General features: G+C 41.8%; 1 protein-coding gene across 4 annotated transcripts in view; it reads left to right on the forward strand.

Annotated features, from left to right (window-relative positions):
- Nucleotides 1–25,282, forward strand: part of TSEN15 (tRNA splicing endonuclease subunit 15) — a 103,065-nt gene that overhangs the window by 40,305 nt on the left and 37,478 nt on the right. For 2 of the 4 annotated variants that reach the window (XM_019427237.2, XM_019427273.2), the window contains exon 5: nt 452–1,832. The exons of the other annotated variants lie outside the window; for them this stretch is intronic. In XM_019427237.2, coding sequence (XP_019282782.1) covers nt 452–472 — 21 coding nt within the window. In that variant the 3' untranslated portion in view covers nt 473–1,832. Of the gene's footprint in view, nt 1–451; nt 1,833–25,282 lie in introns of those variants that run through there. 4 annotated transcript variants of the gene reach the window in all.

Here is a 25,282-nt window from a genome sequence, read left to right on the forward strand (position 1 = left end):
CTATTCAACTTCCTTTGCAATATGAAAATTCAAGGAAAAAATGACCTGATTTTCACACCTCAGAAAACTGGCTGTTTTGTTTAAAGTAATATGTTCCTAGGTTTCACAAAAATAATTAGATTTACTTATTCTTTGGAGAATTTCATCATTTCCTAGAGTACTTTATAAAGTCACGATATTATTTGATAATTAACTAACGTGGAATATAAAGGCTTATAAAAGTTTCAGCCAAAAGAATACATCTTTAGAAAATGTTAAATGGGTTGGCATTTTGATAGGAATATTTTAATAAAGTAAATATGTTGTATATGGTTTCTTTATATATTTTGTTGGTGTAATTGGGATAATTACATTAAATATCTATCTGATTTTGCTTTTAAATTACCTTCCATACTGGGGAAAAGGTCCATCCTGATCTTTTTTTTTTTTTTTTTTTTTTTTTTTATTGCAGAATATTTCCCTTAGAAGATGACACCTATTCTTCCTGATGCTTACTTTGGGATTGGATTTGAGATCCGTCAACCTGATTCATCCTTTATCTCAGAGATAGTTAGGGTTGACTTAGTTGGTCCCATTCCATAAGTTTTTCTTTTTGAGGAATAAAACTTTCCCAGATAGAAGAATTTTTTGTTGTTGTTCCTAGGTATAGGATAGTTGCTCTAGATCTTTCTTATCTGGAGACAGTTTAATTATAGTTATACAAATTTATGCTTAGGATGTGTTCAGAGGGGTAGAACACATGTGTTTCTTCTGTCTCCCCCACTCATAGCTGCCTCACTGTTCGTTGCCGCCACGGCTTAGACGTTGTTGAGACTGTCACCTTTTTCTTATTAAATGCACTTAGTGCCTTTTGGCCACTACAGCTAGCCTGGAATGGCATTTCATGGACACCTTGACATCTGGAGAGTTTGCTCAGTTTACTTTTAAATCCCCAAGTTTTCTTCCAGTTGGTTTTTATGTGGCAATTACTGTTGACTTTATACCAAAAGTAAAAATATGCTCATTCCAACCGTAAAAGTACATGTACATGTGGATTAATAGGGACCAGAGAAGTGCCACCTATGAAAGTACGGGGCCTTGCTTTCCATTCTTATTACCACTGCCATTATTGTATCCTGGCTAGAATGTTAGAGAGATGGTGAGGGACAGTGCCAGCCCTAGAAACATCTTTGTTAAGTAGACCCAGTTATTCCACTTTTGTTTAATACCTCCCAATTATGTTGCCTAGAGTATACAAAATTATATGCACAAAGATATTCTAAGTGGTATTAGTTGTAATAACCCAAATTGTAAAACACTTAAAAGTTTAAGGCAGCGGTCAGCAAACTTTTACTGTAAATGGCCAGAAGGGAAATATTTTAGGCTTTGCAAACCATATAGTCTCTCTTAAAACTTCTCAAATGTGCTCTTTGTAGTACGAAAATAACCATAGACAGTATGTAAGTAAGTGGGCATGGCTGTGTTCCAATAAAACTTTATTTACAAATGTAGAGCCATAGTTTGCCAACCTCTGGTATAGGGAAATAGTCATTAAACAGATACAGATAGCCAATGTACCCAATGAATGGTACGTTATGTACTCATTAAACATTAGTAATGAATATAATGAAAAACATGAGAAAATATATAATTAATGAAACAAGATATTGAAGTGTATGAATGGGTAGGACCATGGATGTAAATAACACACCAAGCATATAAAGAAAGGGTGACAAATTACTAACTGCACTTACAGTAGGGTGACAGAGCAATAAATGGATGACTTTGTCTTCTGTTTTTCTTGTATCACTTTTATAATAACAATGTTTTAAAATAAAATATCTTGAGATCAATATTAGTCATCTATCATTGCATAATAATAGTACCACAAACTTAGCAACTTACAATAACACACATTTAATATCTCAAAGTTGGGTTCTTTGTGAGGCTGCATTCAGGCCAGTCTCATCTGAGGCTTGACTGGGCAAGGCTTCCTTGCCTTCCTCGTGTGGTTGTTAGCAGCTTTTGATTCCCTGTGGGCTGTTGGACTGATGGTCTCAGTCCCTAGTGGGCTGCTGGCAAGAGGCCACCCTCAGCTCTTTGCCACATGGGCCTTGCCAGCACAGCTGGTTGTTTTCCTCAAAGCCAGCAAGGGAGAAAGTCTCAGCAAGATGGATCTCATAATTTTACCATGTAATCAGTGTAATATTACAATAAATCCTGTCACGTTGGGCATGTTCTGATGGTGAGAAGCAAGTCACAGCTAACTACTCTAAAAGACAACAGGAGCAAGAATGCAAAAGTGGCAAAAAGGAGGAACGTTATAAAATAGTGTAAAGCATCATTCTTGGTCTGTAGTCATTCCTGACTACTTTCCTTTGATGATATTTGAATTTCACTTTTATTCTTGATGGAAAGTCTTGACAACTCCTTCAGGCTCCCTCTGCTTTCCCGGAAGGTCTGAAAATGCACCCGTTCAAAACAATGTGTGTTTCTGTGGCTCCAGTTGGCAATTTGTAGATCTAAGGATCCTAAGACAGTTTATGATCTATTCTTAGGGTCTCTACCACTTGATTCCTTTTGAGCCTTCTCATCACAGTGCTACAAAAACAGTCTGCATTTTCAGAAAGAAATGTGAGGCTTAATGAATGTTAGATTTGTATGTCAGATCTGGTAACCAGTGAGCTCTTAGGTGTCCACAAGACCAGAAGTATCTTCTGGGGTTAACTCAAAGGAGCATTCCCACAGAAACCTTTCAAACTAGGCCTTGATCATTATAATAGAGGATGGCTTCTCTATTTCAGAACGTCCCCTTCACCAAAGGGGTACAAAGGTTGTACTTCAAAGACTATTCTATCCAAAGCCTGCCAGATACCTGCTAACATGAATAATGGTTGAGAACAGTTTGGAAAGAGAGACAACCCAGATGTGTCGGTCTCATTTGACTGAGAAACTAGGTGAAGGGTTTTCTTCTGTATGATCAAATTAACTGTGTGATTGCAGCCGCTTTCTCTTGTTAGATTGTGGGCTCCGTAAGAACACAGCAAGGAACCGTGTCTTTTTTTCTTTTACGTCTGTGTATCTCATCTCCTTCCACAAACTCGCACGTACTAGGCTCTCCGTAAATATTTAGTGAAAGAATGAATGCAGATTGTAGACTAGTTTAATTATAGAGAGGCTTACTTTTTTGCCTCGAGGCAAACTAAAGGGATCCATTTGGACACCAGAGGGCAGTGCTCAATAAGCACCAAATTTTCAGGCGCTGGGAGTAGGTTAGCTTCAGAAGTGGTGCTCTTGAAAATTTCTTTTCAATCTGTGGGGAGTAGACATAAATAAAAATATAAATAAGTTTTACGTGCTTACATCCCCCCTTTTCCTTTCTGGCCTGCCTGTAAAATTATACTCTACTGACATTAAATATGTGACTTGATTCATGCTTTGTGCAAAATGTAGATCTATATTGAAAAATAAAAGCTTGTTTGGGGCAAGGGTGGGGAGGTGGGTGTTTTTCCTAGACTATGGTCTTATTCATAACCATATGAAGTGACACATTTCATTTTTTCCTTGCAGAAGCCTAATTTATTAAGTAAACTTCAAGATCCCATCACATAGCAAGAGACCCCAGCTCTGAAACACTCACTGAACTGGCTAATAATGTTGGTAAAAGACATAAATTGCTGCCCTAATAAACACAGACTTTCCCTATAAGAGGGTCCTCTCTATGTGGGAGCAGGAACGGGGAAAGGGCATTGCTGACTTCTCTCCAGTGCTGTCTTGGCCTTTGTTCTTTGGAGACCCTAGTCAGTGAGCCCTCTGTGCTGGGATGGATCAGTGGAACATTGGCGAATCTAGATCCAGTGACTCCAGACTAACCTATTTTGCTTTCCAGGGCGTGGGCCTCTCTAGATGAATGTGTTCCTAAAGGTGAAGAACATGAGGGCAGAGGCACTTTGGAATTCGAAGCTCTGATGAGAATAGCAATCTCTTACCAAGTTCATGTGACCTGCATTATTTTTTAACTGAAACTTTTATATGCCTGGAACCAAATGACTTAACCAAAAACTTCTGGTGTGTCATCTTTTTCTGAGCATTTCTGTTCTGAACTCCTCTGTGAGGCCACGTTTTCCATTGCAGCCCCAGCAGGAAGCTTTTCACTAGTGCAGCACAGTGGGTCTTGCCAGAGCTTATAGCTCCTCTATATAGAAGCCCTTTATTCCTCCACCGCACTCTGTTTACTGTGCAGAATAGTGTTGTATCTGAACAGTTAGTACAATTTTCCTTTCTTTCAGACTGATAGCTGTTCCATTCCTTACCACTCTCACTCTTGCAACCTAATCCTTTTCATGATCTTTGAATAAGAACTGCTTGTGCTCGCTAAGGACAGAGGATGGAAAAATCATGTGACTTACTGGGCAGGTGGACTTTTAAAATGTTTTGGTGGATTCTGCGAAATTGAAAGCCATTTGAACCAAAATCAAACAAAAGTTGGCTTTTTAGGTTTCGGGGTGACTGAATGGAGGTAATATTAGGAAGTATTTCCTTAAAGTCACTTCATGCATTTATTAATTTATCTTCAGACATTAGCTGGGCTCCTTCTGTGTGTCTGCAACACTAAGGTAAATGTGGGATACAAAGGTTAATGACATATGACCTGTTCCCTCAAGGAACTCAGATAGCCAATTACAACTCTCCTTAACCAAAATTCTGAAAGGATGTCAGTAAGGGAGGAATATCTGTCATGCAGTGTATGAAGTTTATGCAGTTGACTTGATGGTGAAGAGGTTCAACAACTTTTGGTAAATTGAACAGTTTTCAAACAATCATCGTATGTATATTATTTGTCCCAAAGGACAGAACGTCCCAAAGGTAGCATACAAAGAGATCTTACACAGTGCACCTCTAAGGACTTACTATCTGGCCAGAGAGGAGAAAATCCATGTGTACAAGATAATCTGAGAGCATTCCAAGGCAGTATTCTATATAAAGGCTAAGTTTCAATTGCGTAGCACTTTATTTACGACCAAAGACTTCTGTACTCTTTATTTTGATTCTCCCAGCAGAGCTGATGTTATGTACTTCTTGTTATTAACTTAGTATCCTCATTTACTAGGTGGAGAAATTAGTGCACCCAGTAGCTAAGCAATGGCTTCGTGTAGTAGTAGCAAGTGAGTGGGCAGTGAGGGCAAGAACCAGGTGTCCCAACACCCAGCTCACTGTTCTTTTCAGGATGCCATGCTGCCTGTTTCTTGTGTGGTGCAGAGAGATGTATTAATGTCAAAAAAACCTCTGGGGGAGAAAACTCTAGTGAGTCCTGGAGGGAGTTGGGAAGAGATTTAGGGATCACTTATATTAACTTCTTGTACTCTTGAACAAGAGTGTCAAATGTCAAGCTATTTGTGGATAATTTGGAAAACCATATTCAGAGGCAATATATTTACAAAGTTTTATTCCAGAGAATAAATACATTCATGCCCACGCTGTTTTGCAGGCAAACTTAAAACAGTATTTAGTGTTAAGTGAGAAAGAGCTCAGGAATGTTCCCTGCTTGTTGGAGCTAACTTTCATGTTGGTACAGAGTAGACTCTAGGAACTCTAAAAAAAATTTTTTTTAACGTTTATTTATTTTTGAGACAGAGAGAGACAGACCATGAACGGGGGAGGGGCAGAGAGAGAGGGAGACATAGAATATGAAACAGGCTTCAGGCTCTGAGAGGTCAGCACAGAGCCTGACGCGGGGCTCGAACTCACGGACCGCGAGATCATGACCTGAGCCAAAGTCGGACGCTTAACCGACTGAGCCACCCAGGTGCCCCGACTCTAGGAACTTTTAAATGATCGTTTCACACTCAGTGAGAAAGGGTCTTGCACCTTAAATATCCCCCAGATCTGCTTGCTGTTGCTTGAACGCCTATTGTAATTCTACTTCTTAATCATGAAGCTTTGATCCAACTTGACATTTTTCTAGTACCCCATGGGTGAGGCACAATGCTAAGATTTTGAGAGACTGTAAGCCCAAATATCTTATTATTAGATTGAACAGATAAAATTAATCAGATAAATTGCTATAAGAATTTCTAAATGTTTATTCTTAGTATCTGTACTCACTTCATTACAAACCCGCCATATTTATGGATACCATAAGTGTGCACACCACACTTTGAGTAGCGTGTGTTCGAGCTCAGGTGAGAAGTGATGAGAGCCTGAAGCTCAACAGGAACCCAAGTGTATGAGTCAGGATGAGCTAGATTATGATGCTGTAGCTTCACGGCCGAAGGATTTCCCGGGGTGAAATGCAAAACTGGCCCCCATACACACTGGGCAGGGAGAGAACAGAGAGAGGCAGAGCACTCCAGATTGGTAGATGGCAGTTTTAATAAGCAAGGGATCTTAAATCCAAGGCTTACCTTGGGTGGCTGCAAGATAAGTAGATCGCCTCTCCCACTCTGAGAAAATCGTAACTGGCTTCAGTCACATGTATCGTTGGGATGGTTTCAACAACACATTGCTCTGTCAAACCTGCATCCTTGAAAATGGCTCCCCTGGTGGGATTGGTGGGCAGAGTGTTCATGCCAAGGATAGGGGAGAGGGTGAGGAGCTTCTGATTACCTGGTCCAGCTCTTGGGTCAACCAGTGGTCATGCCCTCTTGATGACATGCAGTAATAACCAGTGAATTAGTTAAAAAATGTTTATTTCTTGGTCACATTACACACCCATTGGACACAGACTTGGAGTCCTTACTCTGAGAATCAGGTCAGCAGAGCCTCTGCCATCTGAAATGTTGTCGGTTCCAGCGGCCGGAAAAAAGTGTTGTAGTCTCACATACTGCAATTAACCACTTCCACCAAAAGCAACATGTCACCTCTGCCCAGCTTTCATTGGCCAAAGGGTCACGTGGCTGGCCAAGATCAGCCTCAAGGAGGAGAGGAAGTACAATTCTGCCATGTTCCTGGACTGAGATAGAGAACAACATTTCCATGTAACGGAAAGGGGAGGAGAGATGGCGACAAGGTAGGTTTAACAACTGATTGGCTGTGGAAACAGGGGAGGAGGAGGGGTTAACCTCATGCTGTTCTAAGTTCCTTGACCTGAATGTGAATGAGTTTCAGGTTACAGTGGGAAGATGGGGACATTGCAAGAAGCACTGGACACCAGGCATCACAAAAGTGGGAAAAGGGACAACTTAGAAGGCTGACAAGGAGAGGAGAGCTTGGAAGACACTTTCCCCACCATTCTGCTCAGGTTCTAGATTTAGAATCTGAGCTAAGAAGGGAGATATTGTAGGTATCAGGAACCTAGGATCACTGTAGACCTACTCTTCTCTTGCGATGTCTCATGGGCTGTTACACAGGATATGTTGCCTGGTCTTCTCTTTATTTCTTAAGAATGAAAAAAAAAATGTGCCTACCGTCTCAGGAGTATAGTTGAACCCTGTGAGAATTTTTCTGAAGGAAGCTGGTTAAGCGTGGATGTGTAGATGGGGCTGGGTTTGTGAGAGAGAACCCAAGAGGGCTTCTTTTCTGGGATGGATATTTATCAGGAGGAATCATGAACCTGATGTATTTGTACAGATCTAGGGAGCTGTCAGAGTGCATTAGCATGGGATGGGGAGAGAAAGTTGGGGGGTAGATAACCAGTCCTCAGGGTTTCTTATCAGTCCATGCTGCCATCTGCTGTGCTGCTCACATCACACTACAGTGACTGTGTCCCACACAAGTTACCACTGTGTCCTCCCAGCCCCGGGCCACAAGATCTTTCAGTTCTGAGTCTGTCCCATCTATTCCTCTTGGGCACTTGGAAAATATTTTGTTCTGTCCCTGAACTCCATGGGCATATGGGGGTAACTTGCAGGCTGTTTTGGGTCCTCTTCATCTAGATACACGTCCTCAGCCAGGCAGTCTCTGCCGTGTCCCCAAAATGCGGGGTAAGTGACCCTAAGGGCCTGGGGTCTGTGAGGCTTTCCCTGAGCCTGGAGGCAGCAGCCAGAAATGAGAGGCTGGGTGCTGGCCACAGATCGCCCTCACAAAATGAGGGAGTTGCCCAGTTTCCTGGACTATCTATTGTGTCTCCTCTAGACCAGGAACTCAGTCCAATGAGGTCAGGGCAGAGGAGACAAACATAAGCCTCTGCTTAGTGACCCATTCAAGTGTCTACCTTTTCTGCTTTTACTCTCCCTGCCATTCCCCATCCCCCACCCCCCAGTTTTATCTTATCTTAGGATTAGAAAAAAAAACTATAACCATTTCCAGATCTATTTTTCTTCCAAACATATTGTTTTTACCAAGATTTCAGGTTTTGAAATTCAAAAGGCAAGAATTTGCCTCCTTTGTTCTGTAGTCTAATCCCATCCCTGAGGCAGTGTGCCAAGAAATCCTGTGTGGGAAAAGGTTCACAGGTAACAAGAATTACTGAGAAGGGAAAACATATCATTTAATATATCAAAATATTATCCTGTGACATTCACAAACAGAAGGTGTTAATTATCATTAACACACGTATTTATACTCACAAGAACTATTTAATTTTCCGAGTGTACATCTTATTTTACCCATCAAACCACATCCTACCTGTCAGTAGTGCAGTACTTGGCACAGAGTAGGAGCTCAATAAATGTTTTGTTTGATGATGTTCAAATGTTCAGAGAGGGACTGCTCATCATCCAGTCCTATTCCTGCCCATTCTAATGACAGGACATGTATTGGAAGCCTCTCTGCCCTGTGAACCCCATGTAGAAAGAGGAGCCCTAAGTTCCTTGGGCCATCAGAGATCTCATCGCATGCTATATGCTCCTGTAAACATGCTTATGCTATGAGATCCGTTATATTTTGATCCCTTGCCTTAGTTAATTTTAGGGATCAAGACGGGGATTTCTAAACAAAATATATCTGCCTGAAAAGCTTACTTAATATTTTATTACACATTCTGTTCTATGCTAAAGCTGTTCATTTTCATTTAACCATTCTGGAGGGGAATGAAGACATGCGAACACTGCTGAATTTAGAAATCCCTCTTAGAAATGGTAATTTCCTACTCAACTATAAAATTATGGTGATGATACTTCTGTTGATGATTTTAGAGGGGGATACTGCAGTTTTAAATGCTTTTTTTTTAACATTCATTTTTGAGAGAGAGAGACAGGGCATGAGCAGGGGAGGGGCAGAGAGAGAGGAAGACACAGAATCTGAAGCAGGCTCCAGGCTCCGAGCTGTCAGCACAGAGCCCAATGCGGGGCTCAAACCCACAAACTGTGAGATCATGACCTGAGCTGAAGTCAGATGCTTAACGGACTAAGCCACCCAGGCGCCCCTGTGATTTTATAAAGGGGCAAAAACTGGTTACCTCTTCTCTCATCCCCTATTAGAAAATCTGGTTCCTGTAAATATAATCACGTAGGTGTGCTTTTCCTGGACTGTAGGTTGTAATCTTAATCCTTCAGGCTTAAATGAGTATAATTCCTCCACTTTGGGCCTTGCCATTGCACTTCTGCCGGATGAAGCCATCAGTGCAGGCACTACCTGAGATACGGTCTGTCTCTGCATTTTGGTGCACCTGTAATTGAGAAGTCTGGCTGCATGGACCCTGTGTCATCAATACCTACATCACTTGCTCCCACCTCTGCCCATTTTTTAAAAAACGCCCTCCATTCTAGGCTTTAGATAATCCATCATCAGAAATGTGCTCCTTTGAATTTTTGAGGCTCAGGAGGATTTGAAGGCAGAGCTGACTTCAGACCATCCAGTGGGAGATGGTGATGTGGGAGGGTTACGTAATCTCCTTGAGCCTCAGTTTTCTCATCTGGAAAATGATGGACAAAGTATGTCCTTCTAGGTTGTGTTTTCCTCACACATTGAGAGGATTGTGTGGGGATAAGGGGAGCCTGGTGCATAATAAGCTATTAGTGTTCCTCACCCACCCCGCTTTGTGGTCTCCAAGCCCTTCCCACTGAGGTGCACCTTGCCACCTTAGGAGGGAATACATGATAACCAGTTGAGGGCCAGGCCTCCAAGAAATGGAACCTAGATGTGCAGGAGGGTAAGAAGGAGGTACCAGATGAAGTAAGAAGGCACTAAAGATAAACTCTGTCTTTGGAAATTTTTATCAGGCCTAACCCTGCTGCTGCTGTAGCTGCTGCTGCTGCTGATGGTGATGACAACGACAATTATGATGATGATGATAAAATTTTTTGGTCCCATTTTGGAAACCCCTTTGAACTTAGATAAATTGCACAGGAATAAGACTCGCTATGTAGCTGGAGGCTTACAACAAGTAAGGGAAATTTCCACTGCAGGGAAATTGTATCGGGACAATTCATGGAGTTTCAAACAACCAAGTTAATCTTAGCTCAACACAGCACAAAAGCACATTGAAAAATTCCCTCTAAAGAGAAGCTGGACTGTTCAGGGTGGGTTTAAGTCATGGGACCCGGCATGGAGCCTTCTGTTGATGGTGAGGATTGGGCCTCTTCTGAAGGGATGAATAAGTAAAGAAACATGAAATAATAGCTAACAACATATCTATATAGCATGCTTACATTAGAGTGCAGGATGTAGGGTGTATTTTGCTCCCTTCTGTGTTCCCAAAGCTTGTAGGAAGGACAGTGCCTGACACATAGTGGAGGTTCCAAAAATATTTGTGGCAGGAAATAAAAAAATGAATACATCTAAAATAACGTCAAGTGATGGTAATACTTGAAGAAAGTAAAGCAGAGTAAGGGAACAGAGTGGAACCAGAATGCAACCTCAGGTGGGATAGTCAGGAATGGCTTTTCTCTGCAGACAGCATTGGAGCAGAGGCCAGAATGCAGTGAAGGAATGAGCCCAGCGAGTAACTGGGAGATTAGCCTTATAGACAAAAGGAGAGCAAGTACAAATGTCCTGAAGTGAGATCATGATGGATTTTGCATTTCTAATAAGCTCTCAGTTGTTGCCAGTGTAGCTGGTCCACGAACCACACTTTCAGTAGCAAGTGTTCAAGCTACAGCTTGACCCTGGAGTCAGTAACTAAAGTGAGGAGGTCATGGAACTGAGAAATGAGGTCACTGCATGAGAAAAAGAGGATGAAAAGCTGCATGTGCAAAATAACCCTATTTATGTAAAAAATATATGCAAAAATGGATATTAAAAATATTAAGTGTTTTCCTCAGTGAGATCACATTTTAGGTAATTTAAATTCTCTTCTTTTTAGACTATTGCAAAATTTCTACCATGTGTATTTGGTATTCAGAAAAAAAATTTATTTTGGGGATGCTTGGGTGGCTCAGTTGGTTGTCCAACTCTTGATTTTGGCTCAGGTCATGATCTCATGGTTTGTGAGATCATGCCCCACATCGGGTGCTAACTAGAGCCTGCTTAGGATTCTCTATTTACTCTCTCTCTCTGCCCCTACCCTCCACTCTCTCTTTCTCTCTCAAAATAAATAAATTTTTTTTTTTTTTAGAAAGAGAGAGAGCGTGAGCAGGGCAGAGATGCAGAGGGAGAGAGAGAGAGAGAGAGAGAGAGAGGAGAATCCCAAGCAGTCTCCGTGCTCAGTGCAGAGCCTGACCAGGGATTGATCCCATGACCCTGGGATCATGACCAGAGCCAAAATCAAGAGTCAGTCACTCAACTGACTGAGCCACCCAGGCGGCTGAGGGAAAAATATATGTATTTATTTATTTTTATTTTTTATTTTTAAAAAATGTTTTTTAATGTTTATTTATTTTTGAGAGAGAGAGAGAGAGATCATGAGCGGCGGAAAGAGAGAAGGAGACACAGAATCTGAAACAGGCTCCAGGCTCTGAGCTGTCAGCACAGAGCCCGACACCAGGCTTGAATTCGGGAACAGCGAGATCATGATCTGAGCCAAGGTCGAACGATTAACCAACTGAGTCACCCAGGGGCCCCTGAAAAAATTTTATTTTTAAATTAAAAACAGAACATATGTCTTTAGTTAAAACTCTGATTTCAAAATGTACACAATATTTTCTAAATTAAAAATATTAGTATAGACATATGAGAATTGGCTGGGGTTTGTTAGGAAAGTCTTCACAGAGGGGATGATTTTGAACCAAATCTTGATATCTAAGTAAGTGAAACCTAAGTGTGAGCTCTTAACAACTTCTTTTCTTATTTTCCTTTCCTAATGTGGGAGTGGGGAGGGTATGTGGGGTGCGAGTAGTGTATTAGTTATTTCTTGCTGTGTAACAAATTATTCCAAAACTCATCTGCTGAAGACAGCTAACATTAATTACCTTACAGTTTCTGTGATTTAGAAATTTGGGACCTGCTTAACTGGGTGGCTTTGGCTCAGGATCTCTCATGAAATTATCATGAAGACATTGGCTGGAACTGTCATCCTCTGAAGGCTTGACTAGGGCTGGCCAGGGGATCCAAGATGCTTGGCAGGATGCCTCAGTACCTCGTCATGTGGAACTCCCCATAGGCCTGTGTGATTCTCTAGAAAGAGATGTGGCAGCTGGCTGCACTCAGGGTGAATGATGTGAGAGAGAGGGAATGGAGGAAAGAGAATGCCTTTTATAACACATGTGACACTTTGGCTTTATTCTATTCATTCATAGAAGCATGTCACTAAGTACAGTCCAAAATGCAGGGGAGAAAAATTAGAGTCTACCTTTTGAAAGGAGACTGTGCATATATTTTTAAACCACCACAGGTGGAATGGGCTGTGATAGTTCAAGGGCATTCTAATTTTCATTTAAAATGAACTGTATAAGATTATAGAATACTGTGGCCTGCTTTGTTAGTCATTTGGCATGCCTGATGTTAGCAGAGTACCAGGTGGAAAAGATGAAGGGTAGAAAGACATGGTGAGGAAAACATCTAGAAGATAATGTGAACCACAATGTAATTTTAAGTTTTCTAGTAGCCACATTGGAAGATATCAAAAGAAACAGATACAATTAATTTTAATAATATGTTGCTAGCCCAGCATATGCAAAATATTCTTTTACATGTACTCAATATAAAAGTTATTAATAAGATATTTTACATTCTTTTTTGTCTTACTACCCTTTGAAATCTGATATGTATTTTATATTTATAGCCCCCCCCTCAATTTGGATTAGCACTGTTTCAAGTGCTCAATAGCAACATGTGGTTAATGGTCACCATATTGGACAATTTAAGTCTTGAGAGCTAGGCCAGAAACCAGTCACTGAGAAAGTACTTTGGGCAGAATCCATCATGCAAATAGCGAGCCCAATAAAGGACTTAAGCTGAAGAGTAATATGATCAGACTTCCTTCTGTTTTAGAAATCACTCTGACTGCCTATGTTTAGGACCTGGTGGGATAGAGTAGGCATGACTGGCCTAAGAGACTATTAGAATATTCTGGGGCACCTGGGTGGCTCAGTAGGTTGGGCGTCTGACCTCGGATCAGGTCATGATCTCACGGCTCGTGAGTTCGAGCCCCATGTCGGGCTCTGTGCTGACAGCTCAGAGCCTGGAGCCTGCTTTGGATTCTGTGTCTCCCTCTCTCTCTACCCTCCTCCGCTCATGCTCTGTCTCTCTCTGTCTCAAAAATAAATAAACATTACAAACAATTTTTAAAAGAGACTACTGGAATATTCTGTGTGAGAGTTTGGATGAGGCTGGTTACAATGAAGATGGGGAAGAAAAGATATAGATAGCAAGGAGGTGGTTTGTAATTGGTTCAGTGATTTCTTGGATGGAGGGAAGTAGGTGGTCAGAAGAGAGAGAAGCCTAGAATGATTCCAAGGTTTGAGTGGTTGACAGGATATAAAAAGGAAACACAGGACACAACATAGTTTGTCCTGGGAAGGTGGCAAAGGAAGATTACAAATGTAGATTTGGAAAAGTTTTGATTGAAATAATTGTGCAGGCGAGAGGTAGAGATATCTCACAGACAACTGGATGGATAAATCTGGAGCTTAGCAGAAAAAAAAGAAAACAAAACCCAGCTTCAAGTAGAATCATTACAGAACTTATTAGAACCTTCTATGTGAAATTACTATGAAATTACAGAGCAGTTTGGGAAGTTCCAGGCTCTCAGTTTCTTGTCGTGGAGGCAGACTTAGCTGAGAGGAAGGAGCAGAGCCACCTCATGTATAGGCCTCTGAGCAGTGGGCACCAGGCTGGGGGTCCTGCTTTCCTAGCCCAGTGACCCGGTTGCTGGGGAGCAGGAGAGATGCTATGGGAGCCACGCCGAGTGGTCATCTCAGAGGGAGGCAGGAGCCCCTGGGCCTAAACATTGTGTTGTGTCATTGAGGAGGAATGGAGGAAGCGAAAGTGTCTGGATAAGGCATCAGAAGTTAAGAATTCCTGTCCTGGAATGTGGTCGTTTACCTCATATGTTGTCTCCACCTCTGATAGTACCTGTCCTGTGAGTGAAGTGTGACTCGTAACCTCTTCCTCTTCGTGACTAGAGATGGTGCCTTAACTCAAGGGTTGCAGACTGCAATGCCTGCAAGGGCCAAGCGGGGCACCTGTAGGAGTGAAGTGAATGCAGAGAGCGCACAGTGTGCTCGGCCAACGGGAGCAGCTGAGGCTCAGCTCCCGGAGATTTTCGTGAAGCGGCAGCAGGAGCCTAGTTGCCAGATATTTTGATTTTTTGTGCATGCAGATTTTTTTGGTGAACTTTTCAGACTTTTAAATATTGGATGAATTGTATTTAAGCATTGCAAACCAAACAAAATATGTCTGTAGGCTCTAATCGGCCCACAATCCACCAGTTTTTGACATCGGTCTATTTATGCCATTATATATCATGCTTGTTTGTATTTTTCTACTTATGTTTCCTACTGTAACCACCATTGTTCATATGGGTTGTTTCTGTTTGCTTTGCTTGCTCATTTGTTTCTATTCCCCTTCTATAATGGGTCAGACCCTATTTGTTGATTTATTTCGTATTTGGAAGGTGGACAGAGCTACAGGAGGTGCTAAGACCTTTCACTCTTTTAGGACCTAAAACAGCAGACTGTATGGAAAATGACATATTCCCCTGGCAGATTCAGGCCTCACAATTGGGGTAGGAGAGGAGTAGCTAAAGACGCAATTGGCCATGTTTTGGTGATGACTCTTCCAATAAACTGAAGATTATTTAAAGTAGATCCATATTTAATAACAAAATGAAACATCAAAGTCATTTATGAGGGTAGTAGGTCTTGTGATGAGAAAATGTTACGTTTTCCAGGGCTCAAAACTAAACATTTATTTTTAAAAATTGAAGGAAGAATGAAATGAAATAGAAAGTACAAGAAGAAAACAAGTGAGGGAAAATGGGAGAGAAATATGTAAGATAAAATGGATGTACTATGCATTACCCATGGATGTTATCGAGCTATGTGCTTTAAGTTTGTAGAAGAGAGGGGATGCTCTTTCATCATGCTTCTTATCCCTCCCCCCTCTTTCCTACCTATGGACAGAGTTGCTATAGATCAGTGACATTCTAGGACACTGGACCATGTTTCCCAGTAAGTCCATTAAAAGATCATGGGCTATTCATTAAAAGTTCGTGCACAATGTCCACACAAAGACTTATACACAAGTGCTCATAGCAGTTTTATTCATAATAGCCAAAACCTGGAAACAACTTGAATGTCTATCAGTAGGTGAATGGATAGATGAACTGTAGTGTATCCATACAATGGAATACTACTCAGGAATAAGAAGGAACAAAAATTATGATACACACAACAAGATGAATGACTCATGAAACATTCTGTTGAACAGAAGTCAGAGCCCAAAGAGTTCATACTATATGATTCAATTAAAAACATTTTTTTAATGTTTGTTTTTGTTTGTTTGTTTACTTATTTATTTATTTAGAGAGGAGAGTGGGGGAGGGGCAGAAAGAGAGGGAGAGAGGGCATGGAGCCCAATGCCGGGCTCAATTTCACAACCATGAGATCGTGATTTGAACCAAAATCGAGGGTTGATCAATCGACTGAGCCATCCAGGCACCCCCTATGTGACTCAATTTATATGAAACCCTTAAACCCAGGCAAATCTAATCTATGGTAACAGAAAATATATCTGTGATTGCTTGGGGCTTGGGGTGGGGGCCATGGAATAAAAAAAAAGCATGAAGGAATTTTTGGTGGGGTTGGGTGATAGAAATTATCTGTATCTTGATAGTGGAGGTTACATGTGTGGTTATATGTTTCAAAACTCCTCAAACTTACACTTAAAGTAAGTATATATTGTTCTATGTGAATTATACCTCAGTACAGTTGATTTAGACAAAAAGGTCATGTACAAAGGTATAGCTCTCTCTGCTGCTCTCCGGTACCTTTCTCACCTGTGCTAAAGAAGCAGTTATTAGATCTAGCTCTCCTTTCTGCTTCCAAATGGCATAAATGGGGAGAAAGCCAGGGCCTTTCTGCTTGGGACATGTCCAGCTAACCTGTGGGTCTCACCTTGCATCATCAAGCATTTTTACCTGTTTGGTTTTCTATCTCCATTGATGGCAGATGAGATGTGGTGAAATCCTGAAGTTGGGTTTGGGCTTATGGGGAGAAAAGGTGTTCCTGCTCTGAGCATTCAGGCTTACTCAGGTGCTTGCCCTAGCCCAACCTACAAAGGCTCTGCATCAATAGGTGTGTGGATAAATGGTGTAGGAGGCCAACTTCAGCTGTGAACAGGACTTACTTTGCTTTTCTTTACAATTGTTCTATAGGTAGATAGCTCCCTCAGTGGAATTTTGAAGAGGGGTAGCTAAGGTTGAGGACATGATTTGGGTATTTCTAGGAACTTGGGTAAATACCATCTAAACATCATAATTATTTCTAAGATAAGTCTTCCATAGACCTACCACGCTCATTCAGGCCTCAGTACCTTTGCACATATTATGGCTTCCATCAGTCTGCCACACTCTCTGGCTGGCCAAATGCTTACTTTTCAAGGTCCAGCTTGAGTCATTGTCCCTAATCCTTTCCAGTGACCAGTCTCAAAGCAGATCTATGTATTTCTTGCTACATGATACAAAAGAAGGGAAAAGGGCTTGAGTGTCCTACAAGTCTGGGTTCACATCTTGACCTGCCACTTGCTATGTGACTTTGAACAAGTTATTTATCCCCTTTGAGCCCCAGTATTGTGTGTGTGTGTGTGTGTGTGTGTGTGTATGTGTGTCTATAGGCACTAAGGCTTAGTGATATATTTATGTATTTTTATCTCTAAAATAATGATGATAATTCCTACTTTTTAGCATTGTGCATATTAGATGAGATAATTAAAGTATATAATTTGCAAAATGAAGATGCGTAATATATTCTAGCTATGATGATTATTAGACTCTGGTGGCAATAACACCTATAAGGCTGTTCTTGCATGTAGGTGTGGACATGTGACATGGAAACAATAGAATATGACTGCTGTGTGTCACTCCTGGAGTGAGAATTTTAGGAGAGGGTATGTACCTTCTCCATCTCTGTCACCAGCAACACCTACTTTGCAAGGAACAAGCTTATTTTATGTTAGCATTATGTTAGGTTAGGTCCCTGACATCCTAGGGTTTATTTATTATATCAAGCTAGTGTTAATTACTCCAGTGAATTTAGAAATTGGCACTTTGAGGTGAGGGGTTAATGGCAGAGAAACCTAAAATACATTGTGTTGACTGTAGTTAGATGGTGGGTGGCTCAGACACTGATATGGAAGGCTGGGAAGATGGAGACCCATGGAAGAGAGGGGAAAGAATTTGGTAAATCTGCTGCTGGTATAATTTATAAGGTAGGCCAGGTGCCAGACAAGCTTTTTGTCTCCAGATCCTGGTTGTCACTTACTGTGTTTAGTGAGATAGATATGCTCAGGCAAGATTTGGTGTGTTTGAGAATGAAATGAAAAGGGATTAGATACAGTCCAAAAATGTGATGCTTTTCTGGGACTGGAAAAGAAAATACTTATTGACCCCAACTAGTCAAAGATATGCCTGAAAAAGGCTTTGAGCAACAGAGGTCCACTTAAAAATCGCAGTTTAGTAGATGCCATGTTAGCCTCCAGAAAGGCTATAAAATAACTAGGGATTGTTCTCTACCCTCAAAGAGTTTATAATTTACTAAAAAACTTTAAAAAAAGACATGTACAAATAACTGTGGTGGGAGACAGTTAATTATCACAACATGCTGCTTTAAATAATGGAAGAATTACAACCTTCTGGAAGAGCCCAGAGTAGGGTTCTCATGGGGAATGAGGAGCTTGGACCTCGGTAACATATCAAACCTTCAGACCCATGAATGAATGAACCTCAGTTATCTTTCCAACTCATTTTCATCTTTTTGAAATGTGAGGGTTCAAATTTGGTCTGTGGGGTAGTAGCATTGAGGCGATGCCTCCAGCAAGCCCATGACTTCTCCACTGATGTTCTTTCCTGACTTTACAAGTCATTTGGACTAAAACTTGAAAAGGTTCCCCCTCTTCAAGTCTCATTTCCGTAAAGGCAGAAGAGGACCCTGTTTGCCTCATCCTTTTTCAACTGCCCCAAGAGTATGAGATGCCCCAGACTTTAAAGCACACAGATTGCTTGTTTTTATTGTCTCTTGTTTTCTAATAGTCATTCTCTGGGCAAAGAGAATTTGCAGCTTCTTATTGTTTCCCGGCATGAGTCTAGTACCTTGTTAGCTTGTTTTTATTGTCTCTTTGGCTCTGCAAGGCATTTATCTAAATATAGAATGGTACAACACTATGGACAGGATTGGAATAAGATAAAATTCTTTCCAATCAATTCCCTTGCATTTTCTAGGGAACAGTAGGTACTGTTCTTTTCTCCGAGTGGCAAGAGTGGGCAGCAAAAAGAAATTATATTGAGCTGTGGCACTTTCCACCCCAGAAGTCAATCACTCCAAGACCTTCCAAGGTAGGAAGTCCAGAGTGGTCAATGCTCTGGATGCTGGCTCTCCTGTGACCTTAGGCAAACCACACAATGATGGTCAGCAGCACATACCTGCCCATTGGGGCAATGTATGGAAGGGGCACAGGCATCAACAGTCCCAGACTGGATCTCTTGCCTGGCCACTTATTTCAGTGGGACCTTGGGTAAGCTAGTCAACCCCATCTATAAAATTGGTGATCCTAATGAAACCTATCTCTAGAGTTCTTATGGGGGTTAAATGAGATGGATATATGTAAATTATTCAGTAGATTTTCAAGAAATGGTAGCTATTATGTTTTGTTGCCTGATATTTTATAGCATTAATGTTTCAAATGAGACCATATCTTTAATTTTGTTTCTAGGAGAAATAATCTATATAAATTTATTTATGATATTAATAAAAAGCAGCTCTCACCTAGAATCAGATACAAGTCTCTTGTTCCCTTCATTCTGATGAGAGGGTTTCATTACTGGAGGCAGTGCCATATAGTGGTTAGAGCAGGGACTCTGGCACTAGTCTTTGGGGCTCGAATCCTAGTGTGTGATCTTGAGCAAGTGGCTTAACTTCTCTGGGACATAATCCTTTATCTGCAATTCTAAAATGATACTTTCATGTGCATTACCACACAGTATAGATCTTCCTATTTTTGGTGCAGAAATATTGTGGTTGAGTCTAGAGGACTCCCTTAGACCCTGATGGGGCTTCTGCCATATATGTTACGTGCATCCTGTTATCTTTATGACATCTGAATTCTGAATTCCAAAACTCATCTGGTTCCAAGGGTTTTGGATAAGAGAACTGTGATATACCCTCCTAAGATTATTTTGAGTTACATTAACTTCATGTAAGCCCCTTGGAGCCTGATTAGCTATGACTGTCATCCTTGGAACAATCCTTTGAGAGAGTAATTATTATCCCATTTTATAGATGAGGAAACTAAGATACAGAGAAGTTTAGCTGCATGGCTCATATGTGGTAGAGCTGGAATCCAAACAAGGCCTTTCTGACTCCAAACCCCAGGCATTCTCTTGAAACAGATCAATTCCCAGGGCCCTGTACATGCCCCCACAGAGCCAACCCTAGTTAAGATCCCACTCAGAGAATTAGGGTCTATGGTTAAGGAAACACCATAAACCGGGTCTGCCCTCTCCAGACACCTCCACGGGCAGACCAGCGCTCTTGTGGGCTCTCCGCCCCCTTTCCACAGCCATACAGAGGAGGGAGGAGTAGAGAGCTGCCAACCGCACGGCGTCATGAGAGAGCCAGCCCTGCACACGCTGGCCAGCTGCACTCCTGTGTCAACTTGGGTCTCTCCAGAAGCTGACAGTAAGAAAAGGACTTCAGTGCTAACAGCTGATTTGTGAAACACAGGAAACATCATTTGCCATTCGGCAGTGGAGAAGTGATCCAGAGAAGGGAAGGCAGCCAGTAGTAGGTATGTTATGCTATTTCTCACAGTGAGCGACTGAAACTCCACAGGGAAATGTGAGTCACGGAGTAAAACACATGTCTCAGAATGATCCCACCCAGGGGATGAGAGAACTGAGGTATTTATACTCCATCTCTGGAGAGTCCTTGATTGAGGGCGACTCCCAGGGATGTCCTTGGCAGGCAACCAGAAACAGCGTGGCCTTCCTCATTCTGAAATGTGAGGTCTAAGCGATGTGAGTGAAGCATTGACAGGGTCTGTGACACACTCTTTAGCACAGTTCTGTGCAGTAGCAGGAATAGCTTTATTTGTGAAAAGCCCAGGGTGGATGATGTCTCACTCACTGTGAGTTTGATATCCACAGACAGACCTACCTACCCTCACAAAAATTCCCACTGTGCTGCCTGCCATGGTGCCTGAAATTTGTGTCACAAGTTCCTAGTTCTCTAGAGGCCACCAATAAAATGTCGGCACACTACCCAGGAGAATTAACAAATGAGCTATGACCTTTCCTTTCCTAGCTAAGAGACCTGCCTCTAGAGAATGGGACTTGGAGCAAAGAGGTTTTAATGGAAGAAATACTAAAAAAAAAAAAGTTCTGGATAGGGGTGGGAGTAAAGGAAGAACATTAAGAAACGAGTCACCACCATTGAAGACCTTACGTAATCTGTGGTGCTAGCTACCAGGTCACAGATGGACACAAAGGGGAGCCTCTAAGGACAGTGGGACCGAAGGGGGACCAGAAGGGTCTCTCAGACAAGGAAGGGGCCCAAAGGGATATTTTCTTGTTCCCCAGTTTTACCCAGATCAGGGCCTGGGAAGGAAGACTCCCATCACTGCTGCTGTGACAGTGAGCTCCAGGAAGACAGTGACCGTGTCTTCTTGTCTGTGTCCCCAGAGCTCAGCACAGTGACTTACCTCACTGAATAGACCTGTCACGAATTCACTTCCCTGCTCTCGTTTCACCTGCTTGTTCCTTTCAGATGTTTCTATAAGCAACCCTGCATTCATACCAATGAGCTTTCCATATCAACATTTCGCCTTCTGTAAAAAGAGCAACACCACCACCAACAACTTATTTATTGGCAGTGAGACCTTGGACAAATTACTTAACCTTCAGTTTACTAGACAATAAAAATGAGAGAATGCCCCTGACTTCCTGAGCTCGTAGTGTGGACTCAATGGGGTTGTTATGAACAGAATTGTGCCCCCCCACCCCCCCAGCAAATTCGTATGGTGAAACTCTAACCCTATTTTTGACTATTTGAAGTCAGGGCCTATAAGGAGGTAATCAAGTTAAAATGAGGTCGTAGGGTTAGGCCTTAACCCAATAGGACCTGTGCCTTTATAAAAAGAGGAAGAGACTCTAGAGATCTCTTTCTGTCTCCTTGGGTGCACAGAGGAAAAGCCCTGTGGGGACCCAGTGAGAAGGTGGACGTCTGCAAGCCAGGAAGAGAGGCCTCAAAATAAACCAGATTTTCTAGCACCTTGGTCTTAGACTTCTAGCTGCCAAAACTGTCAGAAAATTGATTTCTGTTGCTTAAGCCACTCAGGCTGTGGCTTTTGTTATGGAAACCCTAACAGACTAATATGGAGGTAACTCATCTAAAGGGCTTTGCTACAGAGCCTGACACAAGGTGGGGATTCATTAAGTGCAGCTGTTGTCATTCCTTATTGCATCCAATAAGAATACCTTTCTAGAAGAGAAAGAGAATCTGGAAATGCTGATACCAAACAGTTTGAAAATCCCCTTTAAGCTCCTGACGAGAAATTGAGGACATCAGAAAGAAGGCAAACCACACTCACTGAAGTTTTCCAATCCTATTTCTGCGTATAAGGCATAATGATTTGTGTCAAATAATACGCCTGCATCTTTCCTCTGAGGAATTTTACGTGCTCATGCCAACAACTTATACATCAGGCAAACGTCTGTGTCCCGAGGATGAGCTAAGGGAATGTCTGAGATGGCCCGGTGCCTGAGGCCAGGACCGTGCGCAGAGGGGCGCTAATAAAATAATTGTGTTTGCTTCACTCTCTCTGTAGTTTAGGCTGTGCAGTCTGGAAGCAGGCCAGGCTGGTCTGTTTTAGGAATTGCAGCGTTGAGTTTACAGTATAAGACAGATTTTACTTCAAGCAGGCCTTAACCAATAATGGCCTTTTAGAAGTACAGCTAGCTGTGACTCATGGGCACATCAGGGTGAGGGACCTCCCAAAACTCTATTCTTTCACTAAAACTCTGAGGTTCTGGTTTCTTAATGTTGTTTACATTCCTCAGGACACCTCTGTTGGCCCCTCCACGTGGACTTCTGGGCTACGGACCTCCTGTGAGCAGGTGGGGGAGGGGGAAGAAGAGGCCTCTCAAGCAACTACAGTTCTTTTTGTTTGTATTTTCAATCCAAATTCATGCGTTGGATATGGTACTAAAATCCATAAATCCATTTGGGAAAACAGAACCATCTGGGCTCATTGGTCAGAGTTCTAAATGGTGTAGAAAGAAGGAAAAAAATGTGACTTCTCATAAATGGGAAGGGGGTTGCCTTGGCTTAATTGAAAGCAGTTGAAAGGATTCTTTTGTCTGTTTTTTTCCCCTTAAGTTTTTCTTTAAATCAATGTTGTCCAATTGTCCTCAGAGACGACATAAGGCACAGTTGAAACTTCTATTGTCCTTTGCTGTTACTGCCTCTCCATCAACCTGGCTTCACAGGGTATGATGTTGTGGCCTATAGGATTTCTTGCCATTTATTCCTCTCTTGCAGATGAATGAAGTGCTAAAATATGGTTCATTAAACTCACTTCTTTTTGTATCTCCCAGACACTAAGTATTCTTTGATTCAATGTTGATTCAACATATTCATTAAACCCAAACATTTACTCAACACTCACCAGGTTCCAGACCCTTTTAAAGGCAGTGGGGATGCTAAGGCAAATGAGACACAGATCCTGCCTTCAAAGAGCTCCTGTTTAATGGGAGAGCAGAGAATTCATTCCTAACACATGACCACAGAGGAGGACAGAGCATGGAGAAAGTCTTTGAAGAGAGTACCAAAGGATTTGACAGTGACCTTCCATGAGGGAAGAAAAAGAGAGGAGCATTAGTGGGAAGAAAGATGAAATGAGGAAAAAGAAGCAATATGCAGGTTGTTTTCGAGAGAATCAGTCATTCTGATGTATGGATGAAGGCAGCTGGTGATGTCAGTGTATATTGCAGACAAGTTTAGGTTGAACACCAGGAAGGTAGCCTCAGTAAGTGAAAGCCTGAACGGAAGAATCTTTCTCATCTCGAGCTGCACTAAATAGTAATTTAGCAAAGGAAGGAAGGGTGGAAGAAAGGAAGGAAGGAAGGAAGGAAGGAAGGAAGGAAGGAAGGGAAGAAGGATGGAAAGGAGGGAGGGAGGAAGGGAGGGAGGGAGGAAAGGAAGTCACCTTATATGCTTGGTAAAAATTTGTATATGAATCTGTCTGCCTCCATTCCATAATTCCAACCCCCCTTCCCAGAAAGAGTTGAGAGATTGGCCCACCAGAGTTTCTCTTTAAGAGAAACTTATAAGATACAACTAATAAACACCAAATTCATTGTTTGCCTGGTTTCTCAGAAGATTGGGGAATGGACTGACCTTGCCTTAAACCCATGAGAAGTGCACTATCTTAAGAAAAGCAACGGGGCACGTGGGTGGCTCAGTCGGTTGAGCGTCCAACTTCGGCTCAGGTCATGATCTCACAGTTCATGAGTTCGAGCCCCACATCAGGCTCTGTGCTGACAGCTCAGAGCCTGGAGCCTGCTTTGGATTCTGTGTCTCCCTCTCTCTCTGCCCCTTCCCCATTCATGCTCTGTCTCTCAAAGATGAATAAACGTTAAAAAATTTAAAAAAAGCAATGACAGTATGATATCTTTTATTACATAGGGTGATATAAAGATGGATAAAATTAAATATATATTATGATGTGCTTTGAACATTGTAGTAAATTAGCATGTAGCTTTGAATTTGTTATGCTCATGGCCAAAATCTGTTATAAACAAGTTGGAACGCTGCTCAGATTGTGTCAAAAATAAGTTTCCAGAAAGGAGCCCTAGCATATGCCTACACAAATGTAGTACCGCTCATAAGGAACAGGGAAGTGAGGGGCAAGAGAGAGATCTACTAGCTACTAATTAAAGCTGAATTTAAGGATTGCTATGGGATTTTCAAATGGACTGGGGTCAATGGTGAATCTTATTTAAAGGCCATTTGGGGAGGAAGAAGGGCCAGCAGGAGCAGGAAGACTTCAGGAAAGCACCTGTACCCCTTCAGAAATACATGTCTTTGGTTTCTTCCTTTCATCCCACTCATTCATCGGGCTTAACTGGTGGGATCTGGTTTTGATTCTATCTGCATAGCTATTTTGTACATATGTGGACACCCCAAATAGTGGTAGTAAAGAAGTTCACTCAAACTTGCTCAGTCCAGAGATCAGGTGATGGAAATCATGTTCACCTGTGCATTCCGAGTACCCAACATAGATGTTCAATGTGTTCAGTGTCTAAATTAACAGGCTCCTTGCTCTATTAGTTGTACTACTGGAAAATCTGTTTCTCTAAAAAATATTTACTAATTATCTACTCCTTGGCAGGTATTATATAAAGCACTAGGGATATAAGCATGAGCAAGAGAGGCATGACCCTGTCTTCCTGGAGCTTGTTGCTCATAAAGAGAGGCAACAATGAAATCAGAAATTATAAGAAGTTATGATAACATCGTAATATGGTAAGTGGGGTGCTGATGAGGTCAGTGCCAGGGAGACCATGTCTGCTGGGAAGGTAGATCAAGGAATGCTTCCTGGGATAAGTGACTCAGATGAAGTTAGTCAGAGTTCTCAGCCCTAATGGGATTTATAATCTATTTGGAGAAAGAACACTGTCACACATGCAAAAGTAAGGAACAGTGTGATATAAGATGCTCCAGGTTCAGTGTTAGAACATGGATTATAGATGGTAGAAAGGGCAAAACCAGAGGACAGAAGTGGACATGGAGGTTTTCCAGGAGGGAGGGGCCCATGACTGTCCTTGAGAAAT

The sequence above is a fragment of the Panthera pardus genome, unplaced genomic scaffold, assembly GCF_024362965.1.
Source record: "Panthera pardus isolate Hobbes unplaced genomic scaffold, ASM2436296v1 HiC_scaffold_21, whole genome shotgun sequence".
NCBI lineage: Eukaryota > Metazoa > Chordata > Mammalia > Carnivora > Felidae > Panthera > Panthera pardus.